Source organism: Acipenser ruthenus, chromosome 8 (genome assembly GCF_902713425.1).
Source record: "Acipenser ruthenus chromosome 8, fAciRut3.2 maternal haplotype, whole genome shotgun sequence".
Taxonomy (NCBI): Eukaryota; Metazoa; Chordata; class Actinopteri; order Acipenseriformes; family Acipenseridae; genus Acipenser; species Acipenser ruthenus.
Genome location: NC_081196.1, coordinates 10,609,614 through 10,624,726, shown reverse-complemented (window position 1 = coordinate 10,624,726; position 15,113 = coordinate 10,609,614). Strand labels below are relative to the sequence as shown.

General features: G+C 38.3%; 1 protein-coding gene across 2 annotated transcripts; it reads right to left on the bottom strand.

Annotated features, from left to right (window-relative positions):
* Positions 1 to 4,465: 4,465 nt before the first annotated feature.
* LOC117405115 (protein CWC15 homolog) lies at positions 4,466 to 14,504 on the bottom strand. 2 transcript variants are annotated; one of them, XM_034007917.3, is made up of 7 exons: positions 14,400 to 14,504; positions 13,688 to 13,827; positions 12,888 to 13,000; positions 11,843 to 11,940; positions 9,702 to 9,812; positions 5,432 to 5,574; positions 4,466 to 4,965 (listed from the first exon to the last, which is right to left on the bottom strand). In XM_034007917.3, exons 2-7 carry the CDS (start codon positions 13,816 to 13,818, stop codon positions 4,836 to 4,838), a joined length of 726 nt encoding a protein of 241 aa, XP_033863808.1. In that variant the 5' UTR covers positions 13,819 to 13,827; positions 14,400 to 14,504; the 3' UTR covers positions 4,466 to 4,835. The 2 variants fall into 2 exon arrangements, with proteins under 2 accessions (XP_033863808.1, XP_058884422.1); XM_059028439.1 differs by lacking the exon at positions 14,400 to 14,504 and adding an exon at positions 14,231 to 14,349.
* Between the last annotated feature and the right edge of the window lie 609 nt (positions 14,505 to 15,113).

The window sequence follows — 15,113 nt, the reverse complement described above, 5'->3', positions numbered from 1 at the left end:
TCCAGTATCAAGTTCCAGTGAGTTACGCATGGTTGTGAAATACACTGCAGGAGATGAGAAGTGGGGACAAAGACTCTTGGGGCAGAAAAGGGGCAGTTACATGGTAAATAAGGACAGGAGCGCATTGCAATGGGCCTATTAATACAGCAGGCCCTCACATGCCTGAATGATTCTATTAGGAAATTCCTGAATCGAGGCCCGTAGCTCTGAAAGTGTTCCACCTATGCCTGGCATGAATACCACCAGTGTGTTTCACAGTCCACACCAGGCCTCTCTCCCCCCCTGCACCTGTTTGCAAAGAAACAGGAATGAACATGTGTCAGCAGAGCAATGCAGATGTCGGGGATTCCACTGAAATGAACCCGGTGCCCAAGATGAATGTGAAAACGAAACGGACAACAAGCTCCACAATGCCACCATCTATTACTTATGTATCTACTTATTTACTTTGGTCTATTTTTTTTTCTTAGGCAGAAGCTTTGTATCCAGATGTGAATCAACCCAGTAGATGCTCTTTCATCTTCCCAATTTGAATAGGCTTTTTCCTATGCAATGTGCACATCCTTAAGCTTAGTTTCGCTCACTCCAAGTAACTCCTTCTGCAACATGGTTAAACATGAAGAACTGTGATCCCTGAGTTACTGAATCAGCCAATGAAAAACAAATCTGGTGGGTTGGATCTATCAGATGATTTATTGTAGGTGTCAGCAAGTTATCCTGCAGGCTTGAAGCATGTAGTATAGTTGCCAGTCTATTGGTTACCATTCCCCGGGCTGCAGCGATACGGCACATTCTGAGGGTCAGGGCTGGACTGGAAAGCGAAGAATGGAAGGTGCTGTGACTATAAAAGGCTGAGGAATAGCATGACACCAGATCTGAAACACCCAGAGGTATTTTCTCCCTCATACCAGCTACTTCAGCTTCCAGATGAATAAAATGTCTCTGCTCATAGTTTCCAGGGTACGTTTCGGCTGCATTCTGCACAAGTGACACCTTACCCCCCTGGCAGGTTGCTTGAACTGGCTGGCTAGAGTGAAACGGGGATTAGTACATAGCAGACAAGTGCAGGATTATATACGCATGTTTACTGTATTATAGTTATTTGAAGCTACGCCTGGCTCCAAATTGAACCACATTTGGTATTTCTAATGCAGTAAACATAATTACAGAACAGAGATCTGATGCTGTTTATTGAGGTATCCATTTTTAAAAAATCCCATTTGATTGTTGCTTCAAGATCTGTTCTGCAATTACAACATTGGACCACCTGGTGGCACTGTGTGCTGAAATACAATCCCTATTAAATATGCTTTGGGCCACCAGTGAAACGGTGCTTTAGTAATGGGTACAGAATATAAGAAACTAGGTTTGCAGGTTTCAGTTCCACTGCCGCTTATTAAAAAAAGAAAAAAAAAAGTACAATGTTACACCTACATATCTCTTCCACTGGAATTGCCTACCTCTGATACTGCACTGTACTAATCCTTTAAACCAACTCTTACTAATGCTGACCACCATCTGTGTATTTATGTCTGTCTGGTTCTTGGTTGACACAGTCAAAACTGTTTGGAGATTAAGAACACAAATACAAGATTTAAGGACTGCATGTGAAACCATACATTTCTTATTGTGTTTGACCAACTGATTCAACACCCCCTGCCACTCAGTCCCAGACCTCTCTCAAGCAGCCTGTCCGTTGTATTGTATAATGTCCATTGGCGCTAGGTGACCACCACCTAATTTCCCAGGACTCGAGAGTTGAAAGGCATGAACAGCCAGTGCATCAGCCAGCTGCACCACCAAGCCCATTTTCTGTTTTATTTTAAGGTCAGCATTCCCACAAATGTTTTTACCAATTTATTTTGTCGGTCTGTTTTCTATTTTCTGTGTGCTCAATTGAACAAAAAACTCCTTTAGCATTGACTGAAGCCTTTCACAGCTGCCAACACAAAGAAGAACAGTACATCATCTTCTCAACTTGAAACCTATAGAGGTCACCACAATGCAAAGCTAATGCTATGAGGGTCACACTTGTGTTTACCTAAGAAAACTACTTAGATAATTTGACTTTTTCCATTTGTGATCAGTAAAGATATGCATGAAAAACACTATTGATGTTAAATTCCATTGAAGAGCTTTCACATGTACCTCCTTTGTTGTATTTGGTTATTCATCAGATTGCCATTGCACACCAACATGTGATCAACTGATATTCCCAATAAAATGCAAGGTTCCTTGAGTATTGTCATCTGGGTGATTAGGGCTTTTCTCGCAACATTCCCTAACGGGTGAAACACGTTTATTCAATAAAACTAGAAATAATGAATTAAGATGTGCAGCTCTTGAGTTGTCTCTGCTATGCGTTTTGGCATGGTAAACCACAGAGAACTACATAATAGAAGCATGTACATGCCTATCAATACTATACCAATTAGCACTCTCCTGCTACTGGTAATGGAAGATGTAAAACTTAGATCATGTTATCTCAGTACTGGCATTAACCAGTCCAGGCATGCCATTCCTGCTAATTCCCCTGAACTGCAGGTGCTGTTTGAGCTCACCCACGTACAAAGAAAAAATCTGAATAACAACAATCAGATGGCACAACAAATGCATGTTCAGAACATACTCTTAGGACTGTATCAACCACCCAGCTCTCTATTTCATCTATTACAGTATGTGCACATTCTTCTATAACTATCCCAAGAAGAAAACAATAAAACAGAAAATCATATTGCTGTCACACAGTTTTTTTTAATATCCAAAATGCATCATGTTGAGAAGTGCAGTACCACAGTGCTTTCAATTGCATTCTAACATTATAAAATACAGTCCTAGTTATTTATTTTGTTTCGAGTTTTAATTTTCATCCAAGTGTCGGTAGTTAAAATGATCTTTTTATTTACAACAGTATTTATTTAACCCATACAGTACTGTACACTAATTCTAAAAAGCATGCAGTTGGAAAAACATGGAAAATTACACTTTTATGTTGTAAATTGACAGTTAGCCTTATTATAAAGGAGTTTTGGAGAAACAACGTGGCCTTTTTTTTTTTTATTGCAGACTCAAATAAGTTCCAACACGCAAATATTTCAACACCTCCAAATTAGATTTCTGTGAAGGAAGTCATACATTCCAATGAAAGTCATTCTAAGGTAACACTAATACAACCTTGGCTAATTCACTAGTACACCTTACAAACAAGTACTTTTTAAATGTTTTTGTAGTTATGACAATGCTCAGATTTAATTACTATCAGACAAGTAATTTAATGTAGGTTTAAGGAAAAAAAAGAATGTGTTGCTTGGGGTGCAAATGATGTTCACGGAACAGCAGTTACATCATTGCCATCTGGTATTCAGATAACTGACCTCCACACTGAAATGTTTCTTCGGTACCACAGGGACAGAAATACTCACATAGGAACTGTTTTCAGCTAAATCATTTTCTCGCTTCCAAATCAAATCTGTTCTTTCAACAAATAACAAACAGACATGCATCTCACACGCACACTGCTGTACAGGATAACCAGGATACATTCATCGCATGCGGCAAAAATGTCTTTCAATCAATGTCCATGTATTCATATCAAATATAAATAGATGCCCCCGGTCAACGGTGCTTGAAATGAAGTAGCTTGATATCGACGAGGCCCATACCTAATTGCACAGCATTGTCTTCAGAGATCTGCTGAAAATTACAAATTGGGAGTGTCATTTCCAAAATCTTGCAACCTCTGCTGAAATCAGCAAATGGTGCGCTTTTTTAAAAAGTTTTCCTAGGCAGGCTTTATCATCACCTGCTCGCCATATGTCTCCGTGTTTTAAGCAATGTTCAGAAAACAGTGGTTGCTGACAGGTTCGTTGCATTCCAAGAAAACAGTGGAAATCTGATCAGTCGGGGGAGGCAGCCATGGAAAGCAGCTTGAAGCATGTGGTTACACATTTTAAAAGAGTAATGAACCAAGTGAGCCAAAAATATAAAACATTACATATGCTTCTGTACATTGGTTACATTTAAACTCAAAACATGTAAACAATGTATATTTTTACTAAGCACATGTCACACACTAAGAATTCTGTCAAATGTTATAGGTAATTAACACTGCAAGTCTTGAAGATATCTTGGTATTTTTTAATCACGAAAACTGGACATTTGTAACTTCATTTTTCTAACGGATTAGGTAACCAGCGGTGTTACTACAGACACAAGAGCAGGATTGTAGCATCCACACGATTACATGAATCTCCACAACTAGTTATACGGAGAAGCACAGACAACACGGGCACGTGAGGAACAGGATCAATTAGTCTTACCCAATTCAAAGTGATCAGTAAACAAAATGCAGAAAAATAATACTGAACCAGAAATAAAAGTTGTGATGTTAATGAGGCAGGATTTTGTTATCCTTACCGCTATAAGCAATACATAATTTGCATACCACAAATAAAGACAGGTGACATTTTTATACTTGTATATAAAAAAAGTTTATTATTTGTTTATGACTTGTATTATATGTGGCTCAAAACTGAATCTATGGACACAAAACTTCAAATAAATGAAATATCTAGTTGTAGAGCTGCTTTTAAAAGTTAACAGACTATTTGATAAAAAAAAGTCGTTTCTAAAAATCATTTAAAAAAAAAAAAAAACTTGAAGAAATGTACTGTGCATCCATTTCAATACGAGTCAGTGTGAATAAAGTAAGAATCCCTTCTAAAGACCAATGAGAATGACTGTTAGATAAACCAAAACGCAAAACTCCACCGCAGAAGCGGTAAGAAAAAGGTTTGTTTTTTCAGCAAATGTCCGCGAGAGACACAACCCATTGGCTATTTGATGTACTTTTCCATGAACTTCTTGTGAAATTCAGATCGCAGGGTGTCATTCACAAATCTTTTCTCCCTCTTCGCCTCATCAATGCCCTTGGCGCAGTTCTTAAATACAACATCGTCATCCCACCTAAAATAAATAATGATTACGTTATTTGATCTTCTTGTTTCCATACGAAAAACTTAATGTTTGTATTGATTAATTATATTTCATTACTGAAATAAATGGGAAAAGAAATTGAGGGACTTGTTACTTTTGTATTGATATTCAGCAATTTGTTGAGTACTATTCTACACATTTAACAGAATACATAGAACCAGTTCAGTTTCACTTATTCATGAGCAGCTACAAAACCACAGTGGAAACTATTTTAGCTCCAAATACTACTACTGTGGACGTGTCACTTTATCAACAAAAGGTGAAACAGTGGTCTTGGAGAGGCCATTCAGTTTGCTTCTGTCTGAAACTTTCCCCCTGCATTTTAACGCTATTGCCATGACTCCTGCATTGTTGACAGTAACAATATTACAGTAGAATAACAGTGGACAAATGCTGCAGCTTGGTATGCTGCTCATTCTGGATGTAGGTGCTCTACCTTCTTTTGACACTGAAGGCTGTCTGTGCCGGCACCAGCTGTTGCTGTGCTGGTTGCTGCTGCCCTGCCAGGTTGAGCAGAGGGTTTCCACTCAGAATGTTCTCCATGCGGATCCGCTCCTCCTCTGCCTTCTGCTCACGCTCCTGTAGACACACAGAACACAGCTGCTGTTAACTGGATTCGACACAGCCACACTGATCCCTGTCCCAGAATTCTTATGCTGAACTGACTTATCCTTGTCGCAGGGCTATAAAAGCACATATTAAAATTATGGGATGCATCTGAACCAATAGAATTACAGAACATTTTTTGTAGTAGATTTATATAATATGGAAATCAATGAAGCAATTACTAAAGTGTCTAGAGAGTGCAAGGCAAGTTTTACTTAGGGCATGTTCATAAGTAACAGCAATAGACACTCCAGGTCTTTTATTGCCATTACTGCCCTTTAAAAACTCCATCAAAGAAAAGGGATATTCCCCCAGAGGACAGGAACTAATTGGGAAGACTTCATGAAGTCAGACCCTTTTTTTGTTCTTCTACAAAGAGTAAAAACAAATTCCTCCTGTAATTAACAAGTTGAAAATAGGGTTCCTTGTAAATCTGCTAACATTTCCGAAAACAAATAAAAAATAAATTGGCTGCAAATCCCAGATCCGGAAATGCCTTCTCTAAAAATGGGAGTTTACAAGATCTTTGCCGTACAATAAACTTGAGTGTGCCGACATTAACAGTTGAATTCCAGACACTCTGGAGTTTACTATAAACACTGATAATTCTGAGTGCTTTTCTAACTCCACTGTGTCATGTCGCAGCTCACTACAGTATATCTTCACTGTCGTGGAAACTTCATGCAAGGGTGTGCAGAAATGCAGGGGTTTTCATTATACATTGCATTCCTTAAAAGGACACTAGCAAATTGGAATGCTGTGAATAGCAGAAAGTACGAGCACACCAGAAAAACAGACAACACATTTTATAGGCTATTGCTGATTATTGTTATATTAAAATGCAGACACGTGTATTATTCTACATTGAGATCACAGGTTGTAAATTAAAGACAGAAAGGAAAAACACTTCTTGGTGGCAGGAAAAAATATGACCATATTTTGTACGCTCTATAAAAACAGATTTCACTATCAAGAAAAAATACATATGTGCATGATATGCTTTTAAGACTTTAAATAACAAAAGACAGATTAAAAGAAAAACATTGTATTCAAGTATTCGTAATGTTGTCTAGCAGTACAAGACTACACAAATTACCCTACACAAATTATTTTTAAGATTCTGCTCTCGCAGCACTTTACCAACAAGATAAAAATACTTTTACAGTTTATATGGCCACAAGGGAGCTGACCCATCCTGACCACAAGGTGCAATTAGAGGCGAAGCCACAGAAACCAGAAGGAAGGCTGCTCCAGGAATCCAGGGAAAGTTATCCCAGGCTACTTCACATGGGAAGCTTCTCATTCCACGTCTCGCTTGAAATCCTTCCAGTCCTTTTCCCACAAACTAGTTTTTTTTGCTCTGGGGGAACATGCTGGACTTATAATCACAACTCATCCATGGAAATCAATGAAAAAAAAGAACATAATCTAGTTTTCACTAAGCATATCCCTGCCAAAAGAGTGCATCAAAACATCCTAACAACATACCCTTTTTGCCCCTCTTGACCAAGGTTTTGTGCGGGGTGGGTGTTTTCTAAGTCTGCAGGGTGCAAGTACTACATTGGAATATCAAGAATCACCAAGCTCAATACCCTACATTACAAACGTCTGATTCTCACAGTACAGCTAGATCCAAGTATTTATTCAATTCCAAATGCTTTAAAACTAAATAAAGAGCCAACTTTTGAGACGCATTGCCCTCATCTCTAATATAATGCAAAGCACCACAGTTCAGAATGACACTGAGATCAGTAAGACCAAATATATTTTATTTAAAAAAAGCAGCAATTTAATGGTTAATTTTTTTGCTGGCCACTGCCCTGACAGAAAACATCACAGGGGTGATCTAATACTCTGCAGTCTCATTTCAATGAACAGAAAACTGCGAAACTTCAAGACAGGAAACCAAAACAAAACTGCCCACTAAGACACATGCTACAACATTAATTACAAATGTCCATAAAGACCAAGAGAAAACATTTTAGTCAGTCTACTATGACCCCATCTGGTATGATTGGATATGCTGGGCTCTGTACAAAATACAGTATGGTATGTATTTGCAGTAATCTGGTATAAATTTAGAAAGAAATGTAAAAGGCTTGGTTAAAAATAACATCATGCAGCATATGTCATCAAGAATGGGACCAGTATAACTTCTTAGCTTAATGGTGAGAAAACAAATGAAACCCTTAAACTCACAACTTTGGTCAAGCAAATATAACATATCTGCATCTACTGTACAGGTTCAAATCTTACGATCCATACATTTAAATACATCTGTCATCTAGATGCAACAATATACAGTCTATAACCCTGAGCTAGCACAATAAAATACATTATAAGTAGCAAAATGGGTTAAGCGCTGCAATTACTCCACAGCTAAGTTCTTGCTTTGACTGAAGCACAAGACCAGTGCTGCTGTGTGATGAATGATCTGCAACTGATCTCACTGAAACATTAAAAAAAGCCTGTAGTGTAAACACAAGCCAGTTTCCCCTATAAACAGAAGCCATTAATGAACGAGAGTAGGACCTGGAGCTGAAAACCCTTGCATTGTGACCTAGCAAATGCAAGTGATTAAGATGTGTTTGTCCGTGTGCACAGCGCAGTATGACTTCTGAAATGAGGCTACACAAATATAAGCACGCAATGATGGAATGAAGGATGCACAGTATTCTCTTTCCAGTAAAGTACAGTAAATCCTCTCAACATGGGGTACATAAGATTATGCAACAAAGGATCCATTTGGTACGGAGCAATTATTCAAATTTTAAACTACTGGGAACAGCAACATCAACAAGTGATCAACCGTATTTGTTATCAAGATGAAAAAACAAGATGCCAAAACCACTTATAACTGAAAACACTAGTAGAGATCAACTGAAATTAGGGGCTGCAAGTTTCGCTTCTATTTGCCTACCATAGACACATTTAACAAACTGCAGGCTAGATCATCCAAAGTGTCTTTATAGAAGAAAGCACAATCTTGCGAGGAGCTATTTTGCATTAGGTTTCAATGATTGCAAACAGGTAAGGGGACTGTAAACAAAACTATGAAAATGTATTTTGAAGCTTCTTTAGTTTTCCCCCCTCCCACCACCATTAAAATCCATTGAGTACGACTGAGTACTTGATCCACCCCTTTCTGCCATCTGGTGGTGGAAAACAGTACAACACATAGGCATTCAAGTAATGCTGATAACCTTAATCTTTAAAAGCATCATGTGAAGTTTGGAAGTTTTGAACTAATAAAAGAAAAAAAAAATGTTGGGTCTGCCACGCCTGGTAGTTTGTGTATCGACTTAATTTAAATGTGAGCTGTATTTACAGAAAAAAAAATAAACTATGAATGAACCAGGTGAAGCAGCAAAACAAGTGAAAGGGATGTCCCCTCAACCAAAAACAATTTGATAGTAATTTGAGGATGGCTGTGCTTACTACGCGGTGCCAAAATTAGTAAAATAAGCACCTGGATTCAAAGAGACATTGTAGCCAAGCGCAGGGAGTCAGTGATTTACAGTAAATAAAATGCTTCTGTGAGAAGGTCAGTTTATTTTTATTAAGCATTGTAGTTTCATTTACTGTGCCTGTATTGGTGACCTGAAATTAGTTTTGTTTGTCTGATTACTTGCTGCTTTCTAATCGGTACATTGATTGAATTCAAGTATAATGGCATTTTTCAGTCATATGTAACATTTATCAATCAACAGGCTATAATAAAATCTCAAAACAGATTTGATATTTTGTATTCATTAATTTAAATGAATTTTAAATTATCGCCCAGGATTTACACTATTATGTTTTACTGATACACTTTCAGAAAGGAACTTGATAGTCCCAAGAAACGTTTTAAACATATACAGTACACCGAGCCAAGTAACCAGAACTTGTTGACTCTCCATAGCCACTTCAATTCTTTACTCCCCTGTGCGCTGTGTGAATGCAAACAGGATCCTTTCTCAACCAAAAGTTAAATATAACGAACTCTGACAAGTGACATTCCTGGTGGCTGTAATCCTATTTCAGGAAGGTATGTGAATATTTCAAGCTCTATAACAAAGTGTTACAATCTGTAGTTATTGAGGTGCTCTGTGATTTACCTTGCGCTCGTGCTCTTCGGCGCGCTCCTTCTTGATCTTGTCGAGTTCAGCCAGCAGGGCGGCTGTGTCGTCATCACTGTCCTCATCAGAGTTTTCATCCTCTTCATCATCCTGTTAATGCCAACACAAGATCAGGTCATACAGTAAAGAAGGGATGGGGAATGGAGGGTAAACATGGCTTATGCCAAGAGTAGGATCTTGAACCCATGTCATGACAGAAAAACAGGCAAAAATCTACAAAAATGTCAAAACCGAAACAAATTGAGTGTGTCAAAAGACATGAATTAGTATTAAAAGAGAAATACAATATTACTACTGGGGAACTTAATGAATATACAGTCGCCACCACTTACATCGTACATGGTTATTTCGGGCAGCTGTTTATATCGGACAAATAGCGTTTGCTATTCCCATTGATTTCAATAATAAAGGCATCGTTCATACAGTGTTAAGCACGCTGTATATTTCGGCCAAACTCAGCTGGATCTCGTTATGTGCCATTCACATAGATTTAAATAACAAACACACTGCTTATACTGTAGCAATCGCTCTTATTAATCCACAAATCAGCTGTTTTCACCTCTTACCTTGTCATTCACAGATTTCAATAAAAAAGGCAGCACTTTACTGTAGCTAAAAATGCTTGACAGATCGATCAATCAGCTGTTTGCAACTTGTTACTGAGCGTTTATCCCTGTACTATACCTTGGCTATTTAATCCCTGTATGCAGTGTTAACAGCAAGCAAGCATGGCTGGAAAGAGAAAAGCGATGAGCATCAGCACAAAAATTCAGTGTAAATAAAATGTCTCTGTTTGATGCTGTGCGCTTGCTAAAGCATGCTTGGAACTCTGTCAGTCAGCAAACAATGCAACGTTGCTTCAAAAAGCTGGGGACAATGTGGGAATGGACCTGATTATTGACTGGGGAAGGGGATGGGAGTACTCTGTAAATAATGTGTGCTTGTAAACTGTGTTATTCTTGTTCAGATCTGTTCTCTATGAGTTTTGGTGCTTGTGTGACTTAGAGCTGAAAGACTGCCTGTGAGTGAGTGCGTCACTGAGGGGGGTGGGAGAGATTGAGTTTGCAAGAGAGTGGAGGAATGAGAGCCATTATTCACTAAAAGCTAAAAAAATAATTAATACAGCGGTTTCCTACTGCTTTGAACCGCAACTGTTGTCTGTCTCATTATATCCTGGAAACCTCACAGCTCAGCGCTACAATATGTAAATAAATCCTGTTCGCCTGCGGGGAGTATCAACTTCAACCTCCGCCTCGATCTCCTGCCTGTCACTCAGCAGCGAATGCATGCAACCACACGGCAGACGGCTGCTCTGTCACAAGCATTAATACCCTGTATCTTTCTAAACAAGGGATTTAGAGGAGCTCCCTAATACAATCTTAATCTCAAAACAATAATAATATAGCACAGTAATTGTTACAGCTGTATATAATGACATATAAAACAGGACTCATTTATCCGCCTTTTGACATATGCGCCCTTACTCTGGTCCTATTACAGTTGGATATGCGACAGATTGCTATACTTTATTACATTCATAGGTTTTAATGTCTTTTTTTATTAGTGTCTTAATAAAGATTTTTAACCACATACACGCTTGTTTGTTTTGATTACTGTATTGGTGACTGGGGGACATTTTGAATATCAGGTTATTCTGTGTGAGTTTATACCGTCCATCGTTTACTGCGGGTGAATCAAGTTAACAGAAACGCGCCCGTTCTAACCGGTGGCGACTATGTAAAAAAATATATATGCATGCAGGATAGACAAATGCATGGTTATGCACAGCTGACCAAAAAGACTACTTGTTCCTTCTACAGAATGGTAGCAAAAGTTTCACAGAAGATTCACATTAAATCGAGAAATGTTAATTTATGCTAAGTTCTCCATTATCCTCACAAACCAAGGGCAATATTTTTTTTGCACATTAAGGTTATGTAAGGTAATGGTGAAAGAAAAGAGGTGTGTGAAGGCATGTCATGTAGTCACTGTTGACAGATTTCTACCCAATTGCAGTAATCAAATAAGACAAAGCTGATAAATGACAGCTGGATAATTCTATCCAGTTTCTCTAGTAAAAAGTTGAAGGTGTAAGTAGTAGCAGAACCAATAAGACATACATCTGTGAGGGGATCGTCTGCATCAAGGTTGGCTGCTGGAATCTGGTCTAACCGGGGCCTCTTGGAAGAGGAGGAGGAGGAGGAGGAGGTTGTATGCTCTGAAACAAAACAAATCACTCATTGATGAGGACAGAAAACTTTCACAAAGTAACACTTTGGAAATGAAGAGATACAGATGAACCCGCTTTATATCATGATTGCCGTGCAGGCATAACTTGTGATATAAAGCGGGTCATGATATAAACTGAGTTTCAGGTTTGCCTATGACAGCACATTGCGAGTGCGAGAAAAACAAACTAACAGTGAATTAAAGAGCAGTGTTTTAATATTGTACATTTAGTCGTTCTTTACATTTAAACACATGCATATAGTTTCCCACAGGACAAATAAGTTTTGTATCATTAACTGGAACGAAACAATTTGTGTCATCTAAAAAGGCATGAACTGTCGACTGATGAGAGCTGTCAATTAGGCGTTGCACTTGATTTTGTGTGCTTGATTTGTGTGACTGATTAAAATTTGGTGAAATTGGCGTTTTGTAACTGAACCATATCCCGTTAAGACCACCCACACAGCATTTCACAGGCTGCACAAAATATCAGTTTATCAACCGAGATGATTATTGGTTGTTATTTGTGTTGAAAATTAATTATATCCTGTGGTTACGGTTACTTAGTAAAGCCTGGCCACGCAGCATTTGCCAGGCTGCACAAAATATGACAATAAGCAGGTTTGCGAGATGATATTGAGAGAGGTAATTTCTCAAAGAACCTATGGTGTATGGCGAGTGGTATGATATTAAGCGACGGGATATAAAACAGGTTCATATGCATTCAGGATTTAGGCTAGTAGGCATATGAACCAAGGCAATATCACAAGGCTTCTCTTATTTATTACTTTCTATAAAAATATAAAGTTATATACTCAGATCAGGAGAACTGGCATGGTGTACTAGACCCATCCACCGTGCTCAATGCACCTACTGTGAACAGTGATCGTTTACGCCTGCATTGCTACGATTATGGCTGAAGCAGCTTGAAGTTACCCCTGGCTGGTCTGTCTCTGGTCTTCTCTCTCACAGCAATTCGCTCTCTCTCCTCCAGCTCACGGCGGAAGTCACGAGTGCGGATCTCCTCTGGGGCATCCTGAGTGGGCTGTCTATGGGAATAACGTTGAGAAACACACACAGATGTGTGTGTGTGTGATCATTATTCAGTGATTACCACCTTACTCCTCCTGACTAGGGGTGAAAATCAATAGCACAGCCTGTTCTTCATAATGGTCAAACAAGTCAACGTTGAGATTTTTCAAGCTTAAAAGTAAAACCTGGAATGGCTAAAGCTACTATTACAAGACATATTTCCATCCCTGTAGTAGGACCGTGCTGCTTTAGATTACATTTCTAGATTGATGTGAATGTGTGTATTACAATAAGGCAGCCCTTAATGTATAAATTAAATCACTGTTGTTTAAATGGCTGACACGTATTCTGTAATGTATGAATATACTGCTTTGCTGGAATGTTCCATGTTCCTGGTGAATTACCAAATATATGCCATCTCATTAATCATGAAGATAAGCTTAATTCTTAGAACTTCGGCAAGTGTCATAAAGGCAACACAATTTAGAAATGTTTGTTATAGCATTGTCATTTGTGTCTTCTTGTGTTTATTGGAAATATTTATCAAGCAAAACCCCACAGTTTTACAATAGAATTACACAATAACCACTTTCTGTAAAACAGAAACATATTTTTAAACGTTATGAAACACCTTTTAACCTAGAATCCTGCGACTGATCTTTCCGATTTACTCGAGTATGATGTCCTCCTGTAATCAGACCCACCTGTATTTGATTTTTGTGTGTGATGGAAGATCTCTGCTGGAATACTGTTTAGACAGTGCACTTAAATCTCCCTCTCCTTTCCCTCTCCCTCCCCTTGCAGGCTCAAATGTGGGTCTGGCGGCGGTTGTCATCTTTATTTACTAGAAAACAGAGGGAGTGGGTTAAGCACGACAAATGTAAAGCTGTCGGTACATTTTAAACACTTATGTGATGGTTTATAACGATAACAATGAAGGCTACAGATTGTCGACTACTGGGTAGGTAACTAATAGTTTAACTTGAAGAACTTCGTGTTGTTGTATATTATATAATTCTGAAGTCCACAGTTTTCATGACACGTACGCCTAAGGTGAATTTAAGTTAGAACAACAAAAGCAACACGCGATGGTTTGTTTGTGCCAAATAATCCCTTTACATGGTAATAACTTAAATACATGTATGTTGCAGCATTATTTAAAATATATACTAGTGTGTCCAAAATGTATATTGTAATAAAACGAAAAGCGTTACGATTATTTTTGTAAATAAGAATTGTGGATTTACGTTCAATAAAGCCGACATATTCACAGGAAATGAAAGCAAAACGAAACCATCAATTTCCACTGTGCCTATCATAAAATACAGAAAGCTGTCATAAATGTTACAAGTATTTCGATTAAAGGAATGATGTATATTTTGACGTAAATCGTAATAACAACTTGTTTCCACTTACTCTCTCCCGGCACCACGAACCATACGCTATCCCAACTGGCAATGCGCGCAACATCTACGGCGTGCCACACAGGTCAAGATTCTTCAGTGTTTTTTTGATGGTTGACTTTGTGTTAATTTAGTTCGGGAAAATGCTACTTTGAAGCAAAATTCGGGGGTATATGGGGCAGACCTTTCTGTCTGTTAAGGTCACAATTGCATGCGTTCAATATATCTAGAAAACAGTGGCATTTTGTGCTTTCTGCTCCTTAGGTGTTTGCTGATATTAGAAATTAGGCCGTTCATCACTAAGACGTGTTTATTCATGACTAGATTCAGTTGTTTTGTGTTTCTGCCATGGTCTGTAAGTTTGGATTTGTAGTTTTCCTCTGAAAGGTTACATTGTGAGCCACTCATCAACACTTGCAGAGCTGCAAGCTGATTTCTTCTTGTCCAAAACTATTGCAGCATTAATATCCAACCCCACCCCCAGCTTGGCTGTTACATGGCAGTCATATTTCTAGTATGTTTAGATAAGTCAGGGGGGTGTATTCAGGAAGTTGGACACACACACACACACATATATATATATATATATATATATATATATATATATATATATATATATATATATATATATATATATATATATACACACATATACACACACACACACACACACACACATATACAGTACTGTGCAAAAGTTTTAGGCAGGTGTGAAAAAATGCTGTAA